The sequence below is a fragment of the Odocoileus virginianus genome, chromosome 9 (assembly GCF_023699985.2).
Source record: "Odocoileus virginianus isolate 20LAN1187 ecotype Illinois chromosome 9, Ovbor_1.2, whole genome shotgun sequence".
NCBI lineage: Eukaryota > Metazoa > Chordata > Mammalia > Artiodactyla > Cervidae > Odocoileus > Odocoileus virginianus.
In genome coordinates this window covers 40,031,795-40,055,060 of record NC_069682.1, presented here as the reverse complement: position 1 = coordinate 40,055,060, position 23,266 = coordinate 40,031,795, and the positions used below count along the sequence as shown (strand labels likewise).

The 23,266-nt window shown below is 39.9% G+C and overlaps 1 protein-coding gene across 1 annotated transcript; it reads right to left on the bottom strand.

Annotated features, from left to right (window-relative positions):
* Positions 1–605: 605 nt before the first annotated feature.
* Positions 606–10,040, bottom strand: LOC110127532 (prostaglandin F synthase 1-like). The gene is made up of 8 exons (XM_070472267.1): positions 9,936–10,040; positions 6,986–7,153; positions 6,587–6,703; positions 5,276–5,353; positions 4,735–4,857; positions 3,821–3,930; positions 2,782–2,947; positions 606–922 (listed from the first exon to the last, which is right to left on the bottom strand). Exons 1-8 carry the CDS (start codon positions 10,017–10,019, stop codon positions 839–841), a joined length of 930 nt encoding a protein of 309 aa, XP_070328368.1. The 5' UTR covers positions 10,020–10,040; the 3' UTR covers positions 606–838.
* Positions 10,041–23,266: the final 13,226 nt, after the last annotated feature.

Below are 23,266 nucleotides of genomic sequence, written 5' to 3'. Positions count from 1 at the left end.
CAGATGGTGTCTTGGTGAAGAAATGCCCATAAGAGAGAATGTCCACAAGACACTTAGGGGACAAGGTGGAGGCAGGCACTGATGGATGTTGGCCTCTCTAGGACCCTCCTCCATAAAAAACATCTACAATACATTTTATAGTTGTGTTGGGGTTAACATGATTGCAGGCTTCCTAGGTGGCTCAGTGGTAAAGGATCCACCTGCAAAGCAGGAGACATGGGTTTGATCCCTGAGCCAGCAAGATCCCCTGGAGAAGGAAATGGCAACTCACTTCAGTATTCTTGCCTGGGAAATCCCAGGGACAGAGGAGCCTGGTGGGCTACAGTCCATGGGGTACCAAGAGTTGGAAATGACTGAGTGACTAAGTAACAATAAAAAAACTTGAATGCAATTCATGATGGATTCATTATTATAGAGTTATTATTAATATAATAATTTTCCACTGATGTAGAAAGAAATAGAGATTAAACATGTTCACAGGACCCTGAAAGAATACAGGGCTGCAGGCACTGCACCCTTTGGGTTTCCTGGGTCCCTCAGCCTTAAGAGGAGGTACACCAGGCACAGGGATTAGGGGCACAAAGTAGTGAATTCACCAAGATGTGAACTCACGTGATTTTATTGATGGGCTGGCCTGGGCCCCATCACATTTCTCTTGGTCAGAGACAGAGCACTGGAGGAAACCTCTGGTCTGAGGTCTGCAGGAAGCCCCTGGTTTATTCCTACTCTAGAAATCAGCACAGTTTTCCTAGAATTAAGCTTTTAAAAAGCTAAGCTCTCCTGCTGACCTGCCTGCTACAGAAAACGGTTTTTGTGGAAAGCATCAGCAAGTCACTTACTAGTGAAATTCATAATATCTTATGTTTCTGTTGAGGCCATCGATTGCCTTCATGTCTTCTGGAGTCAGTTCAAAGTCAAACACCTGGAAGGAAAGAAGAATCACATTACCTCTACCCCAAGGAGCCAGCCTCCCCCTGGGGACTGAAGGACTTTCCAGCTGGATGGAGCCAGAAACAGGGGACAGGGAAGCCGTGTCTGTCTTCAGTTTCCAGATGAACAAGCCTGGGACCCTCTGCTGCCTTTTCACCTCTCCTTCCCACACCTTCTTCTCTGTCCACCTCACAAACATTACAGCGCATCAGTCCCTTATCTTTCTAAGTGAATCACTTGTGACAGAAAACAAGAAATCTAAAATCATTTTTTCCAAACACACTGCCCTTAGACACTCCTGCCTTGATACCTGAGCCTGAGTTGACATTGGACTGATTGCCTCTCCCCAGCATACCCTAAGGGTGACAGCATTCGGCTGAGCAATGTGGGGAAGAGGCTCCCCTGAGAAAGTCTGTTCAGGAATCTGATATCAAACTACTCATTATCTATGATTGAATCTAAAAGAAACTTAATGTATATACCATCCTGGAGAAAGTTATGAGAAGTATTTAAACATTAAGGAACAACAAATTATTAAAAATTCATGTCATAACAATGAAATGGAAAGCTCAATTTTGTAAAGAAATTCATTTTCTCTGAAGTTATCTCTTGTTTCAATGCAACGTGAACCAAAGACTTAAACACATATTCTGTTGTGGAAGTTGATATAGTGATACTAAATTTTAAATAAGAAAAGAGCTAGTCAAAAGCAGTCAAAACATCTTTAAAATAGAAGAACGTACCATATCGAAAAACAAAATTTATTTTTTACTTCAGTAACACAGTAGAGAAATCGTTAAACAGAAGAGAGTGGGCAGAAATGTACTTATGGACACTTGATATGTGACAGAGTTGACAATGAAAATGTGGAAAACATGGACAGTTGTTTTTGTTATTCAGTCACTTAGTTTGTCCAATGCTTTCTGACCCCAAAGGAAGAGATTTTTTCCCCACTCACTGACTGAGAATCATATCACTGTGCTGAAAAGAAGACTAGGTTAGTTGCCTTATTCTAGCCAATAAAAAAAAACTATGCAGAGAAGTCTTCAGGCTCCCCTGACAAGAGCCACATCCACCTGCTAAAGCAGAACTGCCAAGCTGCTCAGCACTGAACTGCAAATGCACAAAAGAGCCCAGCCTAGAGGCCAACAGCTTAGCTGAGTGCAGGCTGATTTTCAAACCACAGATTCAGAATTAAATAAGTGAACTCCGCATTAAATCCTGAAACTGGGGAGAGTTTCCTGTACAGCTAAGGGTACAATAATGGTCTCCTACAAATAAATCAAAAGAGAAACAACCTAGCTAAAGTGTACAAAGTCTTGAAGAGGAACTTCACAAAGACAGAAACTCAAAAAGATTAAATGTATGAAGATGAAAACCTATTATTATTCAGGGAAATACAAAATAAAACCACAAGGATTTGGAAGTTAAAGATCGCTGCCATAATTTTTGTGCCCCCAAATTCACATGTTATGCTGTTAAAAATGGAGACTTTGAAGGAGGATTAGGTCATGATGGCAGAGCCCTCATGAATGTGATTTCAAGAATATCATATACACATAAGAGACTTGGCAGTGCTCTTTTTCCTCTCCAACACGTAAAGATACAAGGAGAAGCCTGTGACCTGGAGGAGAGCCCTCACCCAACCACACGGGTACCCTGATCTCAGATCTACAGCTTCACAACTGTGAGAAACAAATTTAATATTTTCACAGCCACTCAGACTGTGGTGTTTTGTTAGAGCAGTTCAAACAGTCTAAGAAAAATCACATGATGCAATTTTATCAATTGAGAACAGAGCAACTAAGATATTTTCCTTAGGAACCCTCTGCCCACAGCCTTACTCATCACCTGTATGTTCTCTTTGATCCACTTCTTGTTGTTACCCTTGGCCAGAACCACAACCCCACGTTGTATCTGGTAGCGAAGGGCAACCAGAGCTGCCGTTTTCTTGTGCTTTTGGGCAATGGCAGAGAGAACCGGATCCTCCAGGAGAACGGGGTGGTTTGGGTTCACCCTGAAAGGGATTTCAGAAATGCTGAGGAGCTGAGACTATGCAGTTTCTAAGGAGGCTTCTCAAACAGACCAATTAGGTTCACTCTAGACCAGTGCTTCCCAAAGTGTGGTCCAGGGACCGGCAGCATTAGCATCACTTGGGATCTTATTAGAAATACAAATTCTATGGCTGAGCTGAAGACAAACTGAGTCAGAACCTCAACTGTGTCACTTCCCATTCTGTGTTTACAGAGCTCTGCAGGTGTTTCAGATGTATTATTGAGTTGAGACCAGAATGCCAAATTGTGGGTTATTTTCTTTAATTCTCAGGGGTTGTTTTTCTTCTACAATCAAGGGCATGAATAGAGAAACAGTAGGGAGAGCCCAGGAATTCTTTTTAAATTTCACTTTTTAAGGTATTGATAAAAATTGAGTAGTCTCAAAAATAAGAGGCCTTTATTTCATCATTATTTTTCTATATATGTTCACAGAAATGCTTCAAATTGAAATTTTTTCTATCATGATATACTGAGTAGTTACATATTATCCCAATTTTTAGATATAAGTTAAGGGAGGCTTGCAACACCTATTTTTACAAATGTGTTCATTAATTAATAGTTAATAAGTAAATCATGACATCAGCTTGTGTCTCTGGTCTCATCTGGGGGATTATATATAGATTTCAATGCAGACATTTGTTGTTGATGAGTCTACAAGATAATACAATGTAGAAAAATTGCCTGGGTGATGGGAAGATAAAAGAGAAGGATTCATTTCATCCCACCACTCTCTCCCCCTGCCTATGAGAGTTATCTGAGTAGTGTGTTATTTAAATTATCTCATCAAAACTTGAATTTCAGGGAAACTCCCAGTTCTCTTCATTAGGATTCAGTACCATTCTTTTACTCGTTGGGATCCCAGAGCAGCATAGGCAACAAGAACAATTTCATGTGACTTGCAGAAATCCAACAGTTTGCTCTGGTTCATATAAGGGTGACATTCCACCTGTGGAATGCCCAAAGAGAAGAGTGTCAGATTATATGCAAAGGCAATATTAATATGACAGAGAAAGACTAAAAGTTTTCAAAGGCTAAAGGAAAGACTAGAACATTAAATGAAAACTGGAAATGTCAACATCAACAGAAAAACAGAGAAAAGTATATTTACACAGGTATTTTATAATAGACATGGATGGGAGAACCAGTCCAAGATTGAGTAATCAAAAGCTGTGCTCTACATTTGAGTAGATGTTCCTGAGTAAATATTTCATAAATTACTAGTATCACCTTGAGCCTTTAACTTCACCCTCTAACCTGGATGATTTTCATCACCTCCAACACATTTTTCTTAACTGTGCTCCCTGTTTAAGACTCATAAATGCTGAGACAACAACACCAAGAATTCAGACATCAGAACCCCACACAAACCCTTAAAATCCATCTCAATTGTTTTGACTCTTCATTAATTTACTTCTGATTCCATGTTTTCGTCGTCTTCCTTCTTGTATGCAATTCTCTTCACATTGCCCTCCATCTGGTCATCCTTTCATCTCAAGGAAACACCTCCTTCCTCTAGTTCTGGGTTCTAACCACAGTTTAGAAGGAAGGCACCCCACCTTTTCCACCCAGACTTTTGTAAACAGAGATACTGATATGGATTCTGTTCACACTGTCCAGACAGAGGCTCTGCTCTCCAGAATCCTCTGTCCACAAAGGTCAGATGAACTTGAGGGGAGGACAGACAGACATCAGGCTCCAGTGCAAGAAGGAGGTTCTGAAGAGCAGGAGGGAGAGGAGCCGAGCTGCTCACCTGGTTGCAGACGGGCTTGTACTTGAGCCCCGGCTTGTTCAGGATCTTCTCCAGCTGCTTGTGGTTGAAGTTGGACACCCCGATGGACTTGGTCAGCCCTGCGTCCTTACACTTCTCCAGCGCCTGGGAGGGAGGGGTGGTGAGCAGTCACTTGGAATGGGCAATAGAATAAGAATAAATGCTGAGAAACATCAGTAATCACACTCATCTATCAAGAATTACCCTTGACTATCAAGAAGAAAAATCGGGAAGAAGGTCATGATATAAAAAGAGAAACTACTGACCCCGCCTTAGAAAAACTCCAGAGAAGATATATCACATGGAAGGAAAAAGATGCCTGTCTACACTGTCCAAATTCTCCTCCTCCATTCCTCTCTGTAAACATTTCAGCAATGGTTTCCTCCCCACAAACCCAGCATCCCAGCCCTTAGATTCTTGAACTGCTGAGTCTGAACTGCACAGCCCATTCTCACAGGTGGAAGAAATGAAGGAGGTTCCCCTCTCCTGGCTCCTTCCCTGGTTCTCTCCTCCCCAGACTCACCTCCCATGTGTGACAGAGATCCAATGAGTCAAATATCAGTTTTCCATTTTCATCTTTTGGGTATAATTCCTCCCCTGGCTGGAATAGAAGCAGTCATTTTAGACATGTCACAAAATAATTTCTCTGTATTTACCAAGGCTGCCTGGCACCAGGGATTAAACCTCCATCAGGTAGGTTTACAAATTTCTAAATATTAATATTTGTAAAGTGATTTGCATATATGGAGTTGTCAGCAATACCTTTAGGAAGGAGGCTTATTCCAATCTCTTACATTCAATATATGTTGTAATAAATACAATTTTTCTAGGTCCTAAAAGGGACTCACAGTGACTTCTCTGAATTTTGTCTGCTCCTTGTACTTGCCTATTTTGAAATGCCTTTTTGGGCTGGGAATGGCAGTAAGTTACATGACATAATTTCCAGAATAAAAATTGCAGTCTTCATACGGCTAGATATCAGACTTTCTCTTCCCTCTGAACATCAGGTGTCCTAGGGCAGACATGTGAACTACAAGGCTATCTTTAGGTGGATATGGAATGTGGACAATCCACACATGCTCTCAAATATTCATGACCATGAGCCTCAAACTGCCCTGAAGTCATATTTGCCACTGATGGAAAATGTTCAGTAAAAATAAAGTAAATCATGAGTAGTGTCCTGATAAGGGATAGAAAAAAGGAGACATTTCTGAACACTGCTACAAATCCTCAAAACTCTCTGTGTTTGGGACTTGCAATCTACATAGTCCACTAAGCTATTTTGCATTAGATGGCTTGAGTTTATTTCTGTAATCTGAAATCCAGAGTTCTAAGTAAACCACCATTCTTAATGGCAAAGTGCATTCTACAAACCTCATCATGAAGACAGGCAAGAATGTAGGCAATGTCTCCCAACTTCCTATACAGTTAAGAGATTTGACTCACCCAGAGGAAGCACCACCAAATCTGCTCAACTTGAAAGAGTGGAAAACAAGATTAACTCATCATGTTCAATGTAAGACAGTGTCATGCTCACCACAGCTGCACCAAACTCTTGGCTCATGAAATCCCCAGACACTCAGGAGTCATAACAAGGACTGTGTGCAGAACTGGCTTATTCTATTTCCTTTAATTTTTCAGGAAGAGCCTCAGATTATTAACTCCTTTCAAAAAAACTCAGTAAAAAAATCACAAAGGATTATTTGGGGGATTCTACTCTAGTGTAATCATCCTTTCAACCTACTAAGAAAAATCTTTATTCAACTATCCATGCAAGTTGATGACACATTCTAACACAAGATATAACATTGATGTGATCACACAAATTTCTAACCTTCAGAGCCAGTGGATAATGAATAATATAGAGATCGACATAGTCCAGTTGAAGATTTTTCAGTGACTTTTCCAAGGCTGGTCGGACCAACTCTGGTCGAAGGGAAGTTAACCAAAGCTGTAGAGGTTAAAGAATGAAAGTTGCATTAATAATACACTAGGCAATTTTTTATTTTTTTGAGGCTTGTGGGATATAACTTCCTCTACCAAGGATGGAATCCCGGCTCATGGCAGTAAAGTACCAAGTCTTAAACACTGAACCACCAGGGAACTCTAATACTTTAGGAATATACCAATAAGCATAGTTCACCAAACAACTCTTCACCAAAAGATCCTATTATGTAATTGTCATCTGGGCACAATCACTTGCACACGTGCACACACACAACCCACACAGTACCTTTGAAGTGCAGAATATGTCTTCTCTCTTCACAGTGCCATCTGCAATCTTGCTTCGAATGGCCTGGCCAATCTGCTCTTCATTTTGGTAAGCATGAGCACAGTCAATATGGCGGAACCCAACCTCTATAGCAAATGGGGTGAATTCCAGAGCTTCCCTCTTAGCAACCTACATAAGCAACAAAGGTAGAAGTTGAATATCCACATAAGATATTGCTAGGCACAAGCTTTGATCTTCCCAAGAATCAACCTTTTTCTGTGTCTTTGGTTACTTCTGTATGTGTAGTGATGAACCCATGACAGTTTTCCTTAACATTCCTAATAAGTAATTAAATGAATACTACCCAGGAACCCTTCAACTTCAGGTGATCAGTGGCTGACTGCTGCTTTCAGAGGATGGCAAAACCACTTTTAGGTTCAGTGATTTGATGAAAGAACTCAAAGGACTTAACAAAATGTTGTAGTCATGAATATGATTTATAATGTGAGGTGTTTGAAGCAAAATGAGCAAAGTTACAAGGTGCTTGGCAAGAACCAAGGTGAAAGCTTCTGAGACTTCTATCTACCAGTGAAGCCACACAGAATAACCCCCCCCCAAAAAAAAAATGTATCTTTTCAAGGTGTACAATGTGATGTTCTCATATAAGTTGTTCTTGTTATTCACTTGCTCAGTCGTGTCTGACTCTTTGCAACCCCATGGACAGCAGCACTCCAGGTTTCCCTGTTCTTCACCATCTCCCAGAGTTTGCTCAAACTCATGTCCTTTGAGCCAATGATGCCATCAAACCATCTCATCCTCTGTCCCCTCCTTCTCCTCCTACTATAAATCTTTCCCAGAATCAGGGTGTTTTCCCATGAGTTGTCACTAGCATCAAGTAGCCAAAGTATTGGAGCTTCAGCTTTAGCATCAGTCATTCCAAGGAGTATTCAGGGTTGATTTCCTTCAGGATTGACTAGTTTGATCTGCTGGCTATCCAAGAGACTCTCAAGAGTCTTCTCCAACACCACTGTTCAAATGCATCAATTCTTTGGTGCACAGCCTTCTTTATGGTCCAGCACTTACATCCACACATGAACATGACTACTGGAAAAACCATAGCTTTGACAATATGTATCTCTGTGGGCAAAGTATTGTCTCTGCTTTTTAATACTCTGTCCAAGTTTGTTATAGCTTTTCTTCCAAGGAGCAAGTGTCCTTTAATTTCCTGGCTACACACCATCCACAGTAATTTTGGAGACAAAAAAAAAAAAAAAGAGTCTGTCACTGTTTCCATGTTTCCCCATCTATTTGCTATAAAGTTATGGGACAGTATGCCATGATCATAGTTTTTCAAATGTGGAGTTGTAAGCCAGTTTTTTCACTCTCCACTTTCACCTTCATCAAGAGGCTGTTTAATTCCTCTTCACTTTCTGCCATTATGGTGGTGTCATCTGCATATCTGAGGTTACTGATATTTCTCATGGCAATCTTGATTCCAACTTGAGCTTCATCCAGCCTGGCATTTCTCAGGATTGCACTTACTCATATAAGTATCCATTGTTAATAATTACCACAAGCAAGCTAGTTAACAGAACCATCACCTCACATAGCTACCTTTTAGAAGCTTGTAAGAAGCTTCTTGTAAGTATCTTCTTACAAGCATGTAAGAAGATACAGATCTAGTCTCTACAAAATCTCAAGATATAGCCCATTATTTCTAACTATAGTCAACTTGCTGTACATCAGGCCTCCAAATTATGCATCTTATAACAGAAGGTTGTACCCTTGACCAACATCTTCCATTTTTCCCAGTCTTGTAACCGGCTTCTGGTCACCATACCTCCACTCTCTCTTCTACAAGTACCACTATTTTAGATTCCACCTACGAAGAGATCATGCAATATTTGTCTTTCTATTTCTGGCTTACTTAACTTAGCTTAATGTTCTAGTTCTTCTGTGTGATTGCAAATGGGTTAACTTTGTCTTCAATGCTCAATAATATTCCATTTCTTTTTATGTGATTCAGAATCTTTCCCATTTCAAGGAGGTAGATAATTGGTGTAACAGACTTCTGCTGGGTCTAGTTCTGGTTTTTCTTAAATGCATGGACATTTGGGGATGGGCTTCTCTGGTGGCTCAGATGGTACAGAATCCATCTGCAATGCAGGAAACCTGGGTTTGATCCCTGGGATAGGAAGATCCCCTGAAGAAGGGAAAGGATACCCACTCCAGTATTCTGGCCTGGAGAATTCCATGGACTGTACAGTCCATGGGGTCGCAAAGAGTCGGACATGACTGAGTGACGTTCACTTTCAGGAATGTACTTGGGAATGAGCCCATGAGCTTCAGTAACAGCCCTGTCCCTTTCCCCTCCTCAACCCAATGTGCTCTATGGAGTAAACAAGTTCTGTCTTCTATCTGCAAAGTGTCTCTTAATAATTTTCCATTTTATAAATTAGAATAGTGAGCCTCAAAGTATAAGCCCAGTCCCTTGTCACATCTAAAGACAAGATAGACAGCAAACTTTCTGGCTTGCAGTCTAGAGACTTGTCCACTAACCCCTCTTATGACCAAGCACAGCAAACCATACTTTAATAAAAACACATTACAAAACCCCAGGATACATTACAAAACCTGGTCTGTAAGATTGTATCTTATCCCTCTAGTGATACTGTGGTTCCCATCAGAAGAAGTTTCCAAGCAGAAACAGAAGCACAGGGCAAAACACAGCTGGAGTGTTACTGGAGGGGAACTCAGACCCAGAGTAATCTACAGGTAAGCACAGTTTCATACCCTGATGCAGAGTGAAGACTCTCTCTCCTTTTTCATAGAGCATGGTTCTGGCCTGGTTAGTGGAACAATGTGATCCTCCCAGAGTCACACAGGAGCTCAGTGCTTGACAACCCAAGTCCCTTTCACTCATGTTACATCCAATATTATTTATATCTCGACCCACAACCACTACTGTTACCTCTGGAGGTGCATAGGTTCCAAATCCCAGGACAGGAATAAAGTGGCCATCATTAAGTTTCACTCTCTGGCTTTTGGGATCCATTGCCTATTTCTCCTCAGAGTAACCAGACTGATGTTTTTCTTCTTCCTTCACAGGTTAGTAATAACAGGAAGGTAACACCCCAGCTGCACCATCCAATGTTAGCAGATGTATTGTAGAAGGAGCATGATTAAACCAGTTCCCATTGAGTAAGAACAGGATTGAAATCAGTTAACTTGTTTGCTTTTCTTTTTAGCAGTAAAACACTATTATATAATGATGATATGTGCTGAAAATTATTGACCATGTATTAGACTAGAAACTTCCACAAGAGCAATATTTTTTATTTTTCTATTACAAAGCCAATCTAAATCAAACATCAGTTGAAACAACGGTCTTATAGCACAAACATACACACATATACAAATCACATAATCTGAAAGTGTTTAATAAGCATTTTTGAAAATGTTATCCTTTAATAAAGAATCAAAAGTGAAAATAAATTTACCTTTTGACATTTTCCACCAGCAAAATTATTATGCTTTACAGACCTGACTGGTGAAATCCTGAATATGATATGTAAACCAGACATTTTGGCAAAGTGCTTATTGGAAGTTAATTATTAATAGTTTTAGGATATCATGTGCAGTGTGCCCAGAGACTCTGAGTGTTCATATATTGTGCTTAGTTATATAACCCTAATAGTACTCTCATAATGTAACTGACACATATTTTACATAATTTACTAACTGTTCCACACTATTCATGAAAGAAAAACCCATAAACAAATTATAATACAACAAATTTGGAAAGAGTAATGGAAATTGTGATGCACTTAGAGACAGGGATATTGTGAAGACAAACAAAATTTAACATGTGCAGTGATGTTAGCAAAATGTTGAGATGGGAGGAGGGAAGTCTCCCTTGGAAAAGACAAGAAAAGAAAGAGAAGGCAGATGACAAACCTCTTAGGAGCTCTGGAAAACACTCAAACAAAGATCTATAGCAAAAACAGTGAACAGGCAACTAGGAAAAATCCAGAACAGAATGACAGAAAATTTCATCGTGTATTACTCACCTGTACCCTCCTCCTGCCTGGGGCAGTGCAGTCTTGATCAGTTCCAGTTGCCTCCCCCAAACCAGAGTGATAAGAGAAAATCTTATGTGCAGTGTTCCAACCTACCTGGGGACTGTCTGGAGACTGACGTCTGTTCCACTTAACTCTAAACTTAAACTGAAGAGCAGCTGAGTGGCTATTACAGTTACAGGAGGAATATATATATATACACACATATATACAGGGACTCACGGACAAAGGAATAAAGTGGAGACTTAATAAAACCCTGAATAGAACTGGGGTGTGGCTTTGGGGGACATAGGGCATTCAAAAAACAGTCATAAATTTACTGGAATCAGAAAGCGATTCTCAGGCCAGGCACGATGATGACTCAGAAATGACTGAGACCCCTTAGCTTTCCTGTCAGGCTTATCCCAGGACTAGGAGCATGATGAGCAAGCTAATGAAGAAAAGTCATGACAAGAAACAAATTTACCAAGAGTGAATTTTTACCTGCTGTTTCAAGTACCCAATAATGAACACAAACACACACACAGGAATACACACGCACACACAGCAACACACACAGGAACACACACACACACATCTGGACAGGGCAGTGCACACTTATAAGGGATGGAATGAGTTTGGACCCAGACAGCAGAGTTTTGCTCCAGCACCTTGGGACCCACACGGCCCAGTAGGGTGGGGACACCCAGTGAGCACAGAAGCCTCTGCTCACACTTGGCTCTGGTGTAGCCTCTCTCTCCCCTCCCACCAAGCTGCCAGCATGCCCTGGGGTAGGGGTGACCCTGCCAACATCAGCTCCAGCTCTGCCCCAGATTCTCTGGTCACAAAGACTGCACAGGGACCCGTCCACACATGAACATCCCTGCAAGACCAGAACAGGTAAGTTTTTCACCTAATTTCGTAGAGATGCTTCCTTGGTGGCTCAGCTGGTAAAGAATCTGCCTGCAATGTGGGAGACCTGGATCGATCTCTGGGTTGGGAAGATCCCATGGAGAAGGGAATAGCTACCCACTCCAGTATTCTGGCCTGGAGAATTCCATGGACTATACAGTTCATGGGGTCACAAAGAGTCGGACATGACTGAGCAACTTTCACTTCACAGGGAGAGAGGAAGTTAAGCAAAACAAGAAGAGAGAGGAATTTGTGTCAAATGAAACAATAAGAATAAACACCTGAAAAAAATCAGCTAGGAGACAGACAATGATAGTTTACCAATATAATTTACTGGAATTTAGAAACATAGGAAGAATGCTACCTTAACTAGGGAATAGAACATACTAACATTCACAGTGTAGGGTTCCAGAAGCAGAAGAGAGGGGAAAAGGGCAGAAAATATATCTGATAAAATTATGGCTAAAATTTTCTTAACCTGGGACTTCCCTGGTGATCCAGTGGTAAGGACTCTGTGCTTCCACTGCATGGGGCACAGGTTCCGAACCTGGCCGGGGAACTACTTACCAAAGGTGATTAAAATCATGAGATGGGGGATATTCCTGGATTACCTGGATCACTCTGGTATATTCACAAAGTCCTTATGTGTGGGACCTGGGAGGGTTGTAGTCGAAGAGAAGGTGGGAAGATAGGAGCATTAGATAAGAGACTCGAAGACACTATGTGCTGTCTCTGAAGATGGCAGAAGAGTGTCCAAGTCAGAAAATGAAGCATTCTCTTGTTGTACAGTGACATATTTGAGTATGACCCTTTGCACCCCATGGACTATAACACACAAGGATTCCCTGTCCTTCACTATCTCCTGGGTTTTGCTCAAACTCATGTCCATTGAGTCAATGATGCCATCAAACCAGCTCATCCTCTGTTGCACCCTTCTCCTCCTGCCCTCAGTCTTTCTTGCATCAAGGTCTTTTCCAGTGAGTCAGCTCTTTGCATTAGGGTTAAAAATATTGGAGCTTCAGCTTCAGCATCAATGAATATTCAAGGTTGTTTTTCTATAGGATTGACTGCCTTGTTCTCCTTGCTGCTGAAAGGACTGAATCTTCAACACTACCGTTCTAAAGCATCAATTCTTCAGCCTCCTTTATAGTCCAACTCTCATATCTATACATGACTACAGTACTGAAAAAAACGAATTTTGACTATATGAAACTTGGTGGGCAAAGTGATGTCTCTGCTTAATACGCTGTCTAGGTGTGTCACAGATTTTTTTTCCAAGAAACAAGTGTCTTAATTTCATGGCTGCAGTCATGGTTCACAGTAATTTTGGAGCCCAAGGAAATAAATTTTGGAGCCCAAGAAAATAAAGTCTGTCACTGTTTCCATTTTTCCCCATCTATTTGCCATAAAATGATGGGACTGGGTAGGCTTCCAAGTGGCACTACTGGTAAAGAACCTGCCAATGCAGGAGATGTAAGTGACATGGGTTCTACACCTGGGTCAGGAAGATCCCCTGAAGGAGGGCATGGCAACCCACCCCAGTATTCTTGCTCAGGGAATACCATGGACAGTGGAGCCTGGCCAGCTACAGTCCATAGGGTTGCAAAGAGTCGGACATAACTGAAGCGACTTAGCATGCACTCACGCACGATGTGACTGATTGCAATGATCTTATTTTCTTGAATGCTGAAATTTAAGCCAGGCATTTCACTCTCCTCTGCCATCTTCATCAAGAGGCTCTTTAGTTCCTCTTCGCTTTCTGCCTGAAAGGTGGAGTTATCTGCATAAATGAGGTTATTGCTATTTCTACCATCAATCTTGATTCCAGCCTGTGATTCATCCAACCCTGCACTTAGCTTGATGTACTCCACATATAAGTCAAATATGCAGGGTGGCAATATACAGCCTTGACGTACACCTTTCCCAATCTTAAACCAGTTCATTTTTCCATGTCTGGTTCTAACTGTTGATTCTGGACCTGCATACAGGTTTCTCAGGAGGCAGGTAAGATTTTCTGTTTTTCCCATCTTTTTAAGAATTTTTCACAGTTTGTTGTGATCCACACAGTCAAAGACTTTCAAGTAGTCATGCAAGCAGAAGTAGAGGTTTTGATGGAATTCCCTTGGTTTTTCTATGATCCAAGAGATATTGGCAATTAAATCATTGCTTCCTCTACTTTTTCTAAATCCAACTTGTAAAAGTTCTTGGTTCACATATTACTAAAGTCTAGCTTAAAAGATTTTGAGCATTACTTTGCTAGCATGTGAAATGAGTGCAATTTGCAGTAGTTTGAACACACTTCGGCATTGCCCTTTTTTGTGATTGGAATAAAAACTGACTTTTTCCAGTCCTGTGGCCACTGCTTTGCTTTCCAAATTTGCTGGCATACTGGGTGCAGCACTTTAAGAGCATCATCTTTTAGGATTTGAAATAGCTCAGCTAGAATTCCATCATGTCCATTAACTTTGTTCATAGTAATGCTTCCTTAGGCTGACTACACTTCACACTCCAGGATTCTGGCTAGAGGTAAGTGACCACACCATAGTGGTTATCCAGGTCATTAACGCTTTTTTTGTACAGTTCTTTGGTATATTCTTGCACCTCTTTTTAATCTTCTCTGCTTTTTTTAGGTCCTTACCATTTCTTTCCTTTATTGTCCTCATCTTTACATGAAAAGTTTCCTTGGTATCTCTAATTTTCTTGAAGAGACATTTAGTCTTTCCCATTCTATTGTTTTAGTCTATTTCTTTGCATTGTTCACTTAAGCAGGCTTTCTTATCTCTCCTCGCTATCCCTTGGAACTCTGTGCTCTGTTGGGTATATCTTTCCCTTGCTCATTTGCCTTTCCCAATTCCTCTTTCCTCAGATATTTGCAAGGTCTCCTCAGACAGCCATTTTGCCTTCTTGCATTTCTTTTTCTTCAGGATAGTTTGGTTACCACTTCCTGTACAGTGTTACAAGCCTCATCCATAGTGTTCAGGCACTCTATCAACTTAATCCCCTGAATCTATTAAACACTTCCATTATATCGTCATAAGGGATTTGATATAGGTCATATGTGAATGGCCTAGTGACTCTCCTACTACAGGGAAGGAATACAGCCCCACCTATCAGCAGAAAATTGGATAAAAGATTTACTGAGCATGACTCTGCCTACCAGAGTAAGACTCAATTTTCCCCACAGTCAGTCCCTCCCATCAGGAAGCTTGCAAAACCTCTATCTTCATCCATCACATGGCAGACAGGGGAGCAAGAATTTCAATCCTATGGCCCTCAGAATGAAAACCACAATCACAGAAAACTAACCAAAATGATCACATGGGATCACAGTCTTCTGTAACTCATGTAACTATAAGTCATGCCATACAGGGCCACCCAAGATGGGCGAGTTGTGGTGGAGAGTCCTGCAAAATGTGGTTCACTAGAGACGGCAATGGAAAACCACTTTAGCATTCTTGCTGTGAGAACCACATGAACAGAATGAAAAGGCAAAAAAGATACGACACTGAAAGATGAACTCCTCAGGTCAGTAGGCACCCAATATGCTACTAGGGAAGAGGGAGAAATAGCATCAGAAAGAATGAAGAGGCTGTGCCAAAGCAGAATTAACACCCAGTTGTAGAGGTATCTGTTGGTGAAAGTAAAGCCTGATGCTGTAAAGAATAATATTGCATAGGAACCTGGAAAGTTAGGTCTCTAATCCAGATAAACTGGATGTGGACAAACAGGAGATTGCAAGAGTAAACATGGACATTTTAGGAATCAGTGAACTAAAATGGACAGAAATGGGCAAATTTAATTCAGATGACCATTATATCTACTACTGTGGGCAAAAATCCCTCAGAATAAAAGGAGAAGCCCTCATAGTCAATAAAAGATTCCAAAATGCAGTACTTGGGTACAAGCTCAAAAACAGACTGATCTTGGTTCACTTCCAAGGGAAATCATTCAACATCATGGTAATCGAATTCGATGCCCCAACCACAAATGCTGAAGAAGCTAAAGTTGAAAGGTTCTGTAAAGACCTACAAGACCTTCTAGAACTAACCAAAAAAAAAGATGTCCTTTTCATCATAGAGAGCTGAAATCCAAAAGTAGGAAGTCAAGAGATACCTGGAGTAACAGGCAAGTTTGGCTTTGGAGTACAAACAATGCAAGGCAAAGGCTAACAGAGTTTTGTCAAGAGAACACTCAAGTCATAGCAAACAACCTCTTCCAACAACACAAGGCCTGTCCTCTAGGAGCTGGAATAGGCAATAAAATAGATTGCCCCCTACAACTTCTGGGAAAGAATGCAGGCCTGCTGGCCTTTGATTTTAGTCCATTGATTTTGAATTTCTGACCACCACAAATGTAAAATAACAAATTGGTGTGTCAAGCCACAAAATTTGTGTCATTTGTTGGAGAAGCAGAAGTAACTAATACAGACGTGGTTCAAGTCAACCCACATCTGTCTGCTGCATCATAGATTTTTGTCTCTCTGCTAGATCATTCCTCTGACCTCAGAGACAGTTGGTCATCTCCCCCAACTGGGAGCCTTTTCCACTTTCTTCAGCAACTGCTCAATTCCATGGTCCTCAATACAGCAAAGTCTTTGAAAACTGTGTATACTCTGTCTATCATCAGTCTCTTCATGCCATTTCTTGAACCCACTCTACTCAGGGTTTACCTTTACCACTCTTATCAAAGCTGCACTTGACCTTGCCAAGGTTAAATTCCAAATCCAGTTGTCATTTTTCAGTCTTCTCTTACTTGTCCCTTTGGAAGTGTTGGACTCTTCTTTCCTCCAATAATTTACTTCACATGCCTTCTAAGAACAGTCCTTCCCACTTCACTAGCCTCTGCTTTTCAGCCTCTTTTGATGGTTCTTTCACTTTAAAAAAAATACCCAGCTTCTTTTTTAAATTAATTTATTTAATTGGAAACTAATTACTTTACAATATTGTAAAGGTTTTTGCCATACATTGACATGAATCAGCCATGGATACACATGTGTACCCCTGTCCTGAACCCCCTTCCACCACCCTCCCCATCCCATCCCTCTGGGTTGTCCCAATGCACCAGCTTTGAGTGCCCTGTATCATTCATCAAGCTTGGACTCGCCATATATTTCACTTATGGTAATATACATGTTTCAGCGCTACTTTCTCTAATCCTCCCACCCTCACCTTCTCCCACAAAGTCCAAAAGTCTGTTCTTTACATCTGTGTCTCTTTTGCTGTCTTGCATACAGGGTCATCATTAGCATCTTTCTAAATTCCATATATATTCGTTAATGTATTGGTGTTGTTCTTTCTGATTTACTTCACTGTATAATAGGCTTCAGTTTCATCCACCTCATTAGAACTGACTCAAATGCATTCCTTTTAATAACTGAGTAATATTCCAATTTGTATATGTACCACTACTTTATTATCCATTCATCTGCCAATGGACATCTAGGTTGCTTCCATGTTTAGCTATTGTAAACAGTACTGTGATGAACATTGGGGTACATGTGTCTCTTTCAATTCTGGTTTCCTTGATATGTATGCCCAGCAGTGAGATTGCTTAGTCATATGGCAATACTATTTGAAGTTTTTTAAGGAATTTCCACACTGTTCTCCATAGAGGCTGTGCTAGTTTGCATTCCCACCAACAGTAAGAGGGTTCCCTTTTCACCACACCCTCTCCAGCATTTATTGTTTGTATACTTTTTGATAGCAGCCATTCTGACTGCTGTGAGATGGTACCTCATTGTAAAATCCGAACTTCTTAATGCTGGGTCCTCATGAAGCTTGGCTTCCCTGTCTACATCACTCACTGTATAATATAATATCTCTGATTGTCTACTTTCATGGCTTTAGGTGGCAAGTAAATTTGACAAACCACAAATATAAATATTTTGTCTAAATTTTTGCTCTAACAGACTTCTATGTCCAACTGTATGTGTGCATCTTCACTTCAGTACCTGAAGGAATCTCAAAGATCCATGTCTATAATTGAACTCATAATCATCCCACAAACAATGTGCTCTCTCACCATTGTATCCATCTGAGAACATGTCCATTAATCACAAACGTCAGGAGTCAACTTTGATTCCCCTTTTCCTTTCACCATTCATCCAATATGTTAGAAACGCTACTGGATGCTGCCCTTAAAGTATATCCCTATTCTAACAACACTGACCACTTTTATTGTTCATTCTGTGGCCCAAGCCAGCATCACATCCCATCTAAATTCCTGTAGTCTTTTTTTTTCTCCATTTATTTTTATTAGTTGGAGGCTAATTACTTTACATCATTGCAGCGGTTTTTGTCATACATTGAAATGAATTAGCCATGGATTTACATGTATTCCCCATCCCGGTCCCCCTCCCACCTCCCCCTCCACCCGATCCCTCTGGGTCTTCCCAGTGCACCAGGCCGGAGCACTTGTCTCATGCACCCAAACTGGGCTGGTGATCTGTTTCACCCTAGATAATATACATGTTTCGATGCTGTTCTCTTGAAACATCCCACCCTCGCCTTCTCCCAGAGTCCACAAGTCTGTTCTATACATCTGAGTCTCTTTTTCTGTTTTGCATATAGGGTTAACATTACCATCTTTCTAAATTCCATATATATGTGTTAGTATACTGTAATGGTCTTTATCGTTCTGGCTTACTTCGCCCTGTATAATGGGCTCCAGTTTCATCCATCTCATTAGAACTGATTCAAATGAATTCTTTTTAATGGCTGAGTAATATTCCATGGTGTATATGTACCACAGCTTCCTTATCCATTCGTCTGCTGATGGGCATCTAGGTTGCTTCCATGTCCTGGCTATTATAAACAGTGCTGCAATGAACATTGGGGTGCACGTGTCTCTTTCAGATCTGGTTTCCTCGGTGTGTATGCCCAGAAGTGGGATTGCTGGGTCATATGGCAGTTCTATTTTCAGTTTTTAAAGAAATCTCCACACTGTTCTCCATAGCGGCTGTACTAGTTTGCATTCCCACCAACAGTGTAAGAGGGTTCCCTTTTCTCCACACCCTCTCCAGCATTTATTGCTTGTAGACTTTTGGATAGCAGCCATCCTGACTGGAGTGTAATGGTACCTCATTGTGGTTTTGATTTGCATTTCTCTGATAATGAGTGATGTTGAGCATCTTTTCATGTGTTTGTTAGCCATTTGTATGTTTTCCTTGGAGAAACATAGTTCTTTGGCCCATTTTTTGATTGGGTCATTTATTTTTCTGGAGTTCAGCTGGAGGAGTTGCTTGTATATTTTTGAGATTAATCCTTTGTCTGTTGCTTCGTTTGCTATTATTTTCTCCCAATCTGAGGGCTGTCTTTTCACCTTGCTTATAGTTTCCTTTGTTGTGCAAAAGCTTTTAAGTTTCATTAGGTCCCATTTGTTTATTTTTGCTTTTGTTTCTAAAATTCTGGGATGTGGGTCACAGAGGATCCTGCTGTGATTTATGTCAGAGAGTGTTTTGCCTATGTTCTCCTCTAGGAGTTTTATAGATTCTGGTCTTACATTTAGATCTTTAATCCATTTTGAGTTTATTTTTGTGTATGGCGTTAGAAAGTGTTCTAGTTTCATTCTTTTACAGGTGGTTGACCAGTTTTCCCAGCACCACTTGTTAAAGAGGTTGTTTTTTTTACATTGTGTATCCTTGCCTCCTTTGTCGAAGATAAGGTAACCATAGGTTCATGGATTTATCTCTGGGCTTTCTATTCTGTTCCATTGATCTATATTTCTGTCTTTGTGCCAGTACCATACTGTCTTGATGACTGTGGCTTTGTAGTATAGTCTGAAGTCAGGCAGATTGATTCCTCCAGTTCCATTCTTCTTTCTCAAGGTTACTTTGGCTATTCGAGGTTTTTTGTATTTCCATACAAATTGTGAAATTATTTGTTCTAGTTCTGTGAAAAATACCGTTGGTAGTTTGATAGGGATTGCATTGAATCTATAGATTGCTTTGGGTAGTATAGCCATTTTGACACTATTGATTCTTCCAATCCATGAACACGGTATATTTCTCCATCTGTTTGTGTCCTCTTTGATTTCTTTCATCAGTGTTTTATAGTTTTCTATGTATAGGTCTTTTGTTTCCATAGGTAGATATACTCCTAAGTATTTTATTCTTTTTGTTGCAATGGTGAATGGTATTGTTTCCTTAATTTCTCTTTCTGTTTTCTCATTGTTAGTGTATAGGAATGCAAGAGATTTTTGTGTGTTAATTTTATATCCTGCAACTTTACTATATTCGTTGATTAGCTCTAGTAATTTTCTGGTAGAGTTTTTAGGGTTTTCTATGTAGAGGATCATGTCATCTGCAAACAGAGAGAGTTTCACTTCTTCTTTTCCTATCTGGATTCCTTTTACTTCTTTTTCTGCCCTGATCGCTGTGGCCAACACTTCCAAAACTATGTTGAATAGTAGTGGTGAGAGTGGGCACCCTTGTCTTGTTCCTGATTTCAGAGGAAATGCTTTCAATTTTTCACCATTGAGGGTGATGCTTGCTGTGAGTTTGTCATATATAGCTTTTATTATGTTAAGGTATGTTCCTTCTATTCCTGCTTTCTGGAGAGTTTTAATCATAAATGGATGTTGAATTTTGTCAAAGGATTTTTCTGCATCTATTGAGATAATCATATGGTTTTTATCTTTCAATTTGTTAATGTGGTGTATTACATTGATTGATTTGCAGATATTAAAGAATCCTTGCATTCCTGGGATAAAGCCCACTTGGTCATGGTGTATGATTTTTTTAATATGTTGTTGGATTCTGTTTGCTAGAATTTTGTTAAGGATTTTTGCATCTATGCTCATCAGTGATATTGGCCTGTAGTTTTCTTTTTTTGTGTCATCTTTGTCTGGTTTTGGAATTAGAGTGATGGTGGCCTCATAGAATGAGTTTGGAAGTTTACCTTCTTCTGCAATTTTCTGGAAGAGTTTGAGTAAGACAGGTGTTAGCTCTTCTCTAAATTTTTGGTAGAATTCAGCTGTGAAGCCATCTGATCCTGGGCTTTTGTTTGCTGGAAGATTTCTGATTACAGTTTCGATTTCCTTGCTTGTGATCGTTTTGTTAAGATCTTCTATTTCTTCCTGGTTCAGTTTTGGAAAGTTATACTTCTCTAAGAACTTGTCCATTTCTTCCAAGTTGTCCATTTTATTGGCATAGAGCTGCTGGTAGTAGTCTCTTATGATCCTTTGTATTTCAGTGTTGTCTGTTGTGATCTCTCCATTGTCGTTTCTAATTTTGTTAATTTGGTTCTTCTCCCTTTGTTTCTTAATGAGTCTTGCTAATGGTTTGTCAATTTTGTTTATTTTTTTCAAAAAACCAGCTTTTAGCTTTGTTGATTTTTGCTATGGTCTCTTTAGTTTCATTTGCATTTATTTCTGCCCTAATTTTTAAGATTTCTTTCCTTCTACTAGCCCTGGGGTTCTTCATTTCTTCCTCCTCTAGTTGCTTTAGGTGTAGAGTTAGGTTATTTATTTGACTTTCTTCTTGTTTCTTGAGGTAGGCCTGTAATGCTATGAATCTTCCCCTTAGCACTGCTTTTACAGTGTCCCATAGGTTTTGGGTTGTTTTTTCATTTTCATTCATTTCTATGCATATTTTGATTTCTTTTTTGATTTCTTCTATGATTTGTTGGTTATTCAGAAGCGTGTTGTTTAGCCTCCATATGTTTGAATTTTTAATAATTTTTTTCCTGTAATTGAGATCTAATCTTACTGCACTGTGGTCAGAAAAGATGACTGGAATGATTTCAGTTTTTTTGAATTTACCAAGACTAAATTTATGGCCCAGGATGTGATCTATTCTGGAGAAGTTTCCGTGTGCACTTGAGAAAAAGGTGAAGTTGATTGTTTAAGGGTGAAACGTCCTATAGATGTCAATTAGGTCTAGCTGGTCCATTGTGTCCGTTAAAGTTTGTGTTTCCTTGTTCATTTTCTGTTTAGTTGATCTATCCATAGTTGTGAGTGGGGTATTAAAGTCTCCTACTATTATTGTGTTACTATTAATTTCCTCTTTCATACTCGTTAGCGTTTGCCTTACATATTGCGGTGCTCCTATGTTGGATGCATATATAATTGTTATATCTTCTTCTTGGGTTGATCCTTTGATCATTATGTAGTGTCCATCTTTGTCTCTTTTCACAGCCTTTATTTGAAAGTCTATTTTATCTGATATGAGTATTGCGACTCCTGCTTTCTTTTGGTCTCCGTTTGCATGGAATATTTTTTTCCAGCCCTTCACTTTTAGTCTGTATGTGTCCCTTGCTTTGAGGTGGGTCTCTTGTAGACAGCATATATAGGGGTCTTGCTTTTGTATCCATTCAGCCAGCCTTTGTCTTTTGGTTGGGGCATTCAACCCATTTACATTTAAGGTAATTATTGATAGGTATGGTCCCGTTGCCATTTATTTTGTTGTTTGGGGTTCACGTTTATACCACCTTTCTGTGTTTCCTGTCTAGAGAAGATCCTTTAGTATTTGTTGAAGAGCTGGTTTGGTGGTGCTGAATTCTCTCAGCTTTTGCTTGTCTGTAAAGCTTTTGAGTTCTCCTTCATATCTGAATGAGATCCTTGCTGGGTAGAGTAATCTAGGTTGTAGGTTATTCTCTTTCATTGTTTTAAGTATGTCCTGCCATTCCCTTCTGGCCTGAAGGGTTTCTATTGATAGATCAGCTGTTATCCTTATGGGAATCCCTTTGTGTGTTATTTGTTGTTTCTCCCTTGCTGCTTTTAATATTTGCTCTTTGTGTTTGATCTTTGTTAATTTGATTAATATATGTCTTGGGGTGTTTCACCTTGGGTTTATCCTGTTTGGGACTCTCTGGGTTTCCTGGACTTGGGTGGCTATTTCCTTCCCCATTTTAGGGAAGTTTTCAGCTATTATCTCCTCGAGTAACTTCTCATGGCCTTTCTTTTTGTCTTCTTCTTCTGGGACTCCTATGATTCGAATGTTGGGGTGTTTCACATTTTCCCAGAGGTCGCTGAGGTTGTCTTCATTTCTTTTCATTCTTTTTTCTTTTTTCCTCTATGCTTCATTTATTTCCACCATTTTATCTTCTAACTCACTTATCCTATCTTCTGTCTCTGTTATTCTACTCATGGTTCCCTCCAGAGTGTTTTTTATCTCATTTATTTCATTATGAATTTTTGATTGACTTTTTTTTATTTCTTCTAGGTCCTTGTTAAACATTTCTTGCATCTTCTCAATCTTTGTCTCCAGGCTATTTATTTGTAACTCCATTTTGTTTTCAAGATTTTGGATCATTTTTATTATCATTATTCTAAATTCTTTTTCAGATAGATTCACTATTTCCTCCTCTTTTGTTTGACTTGGTAGGCTTTTTTC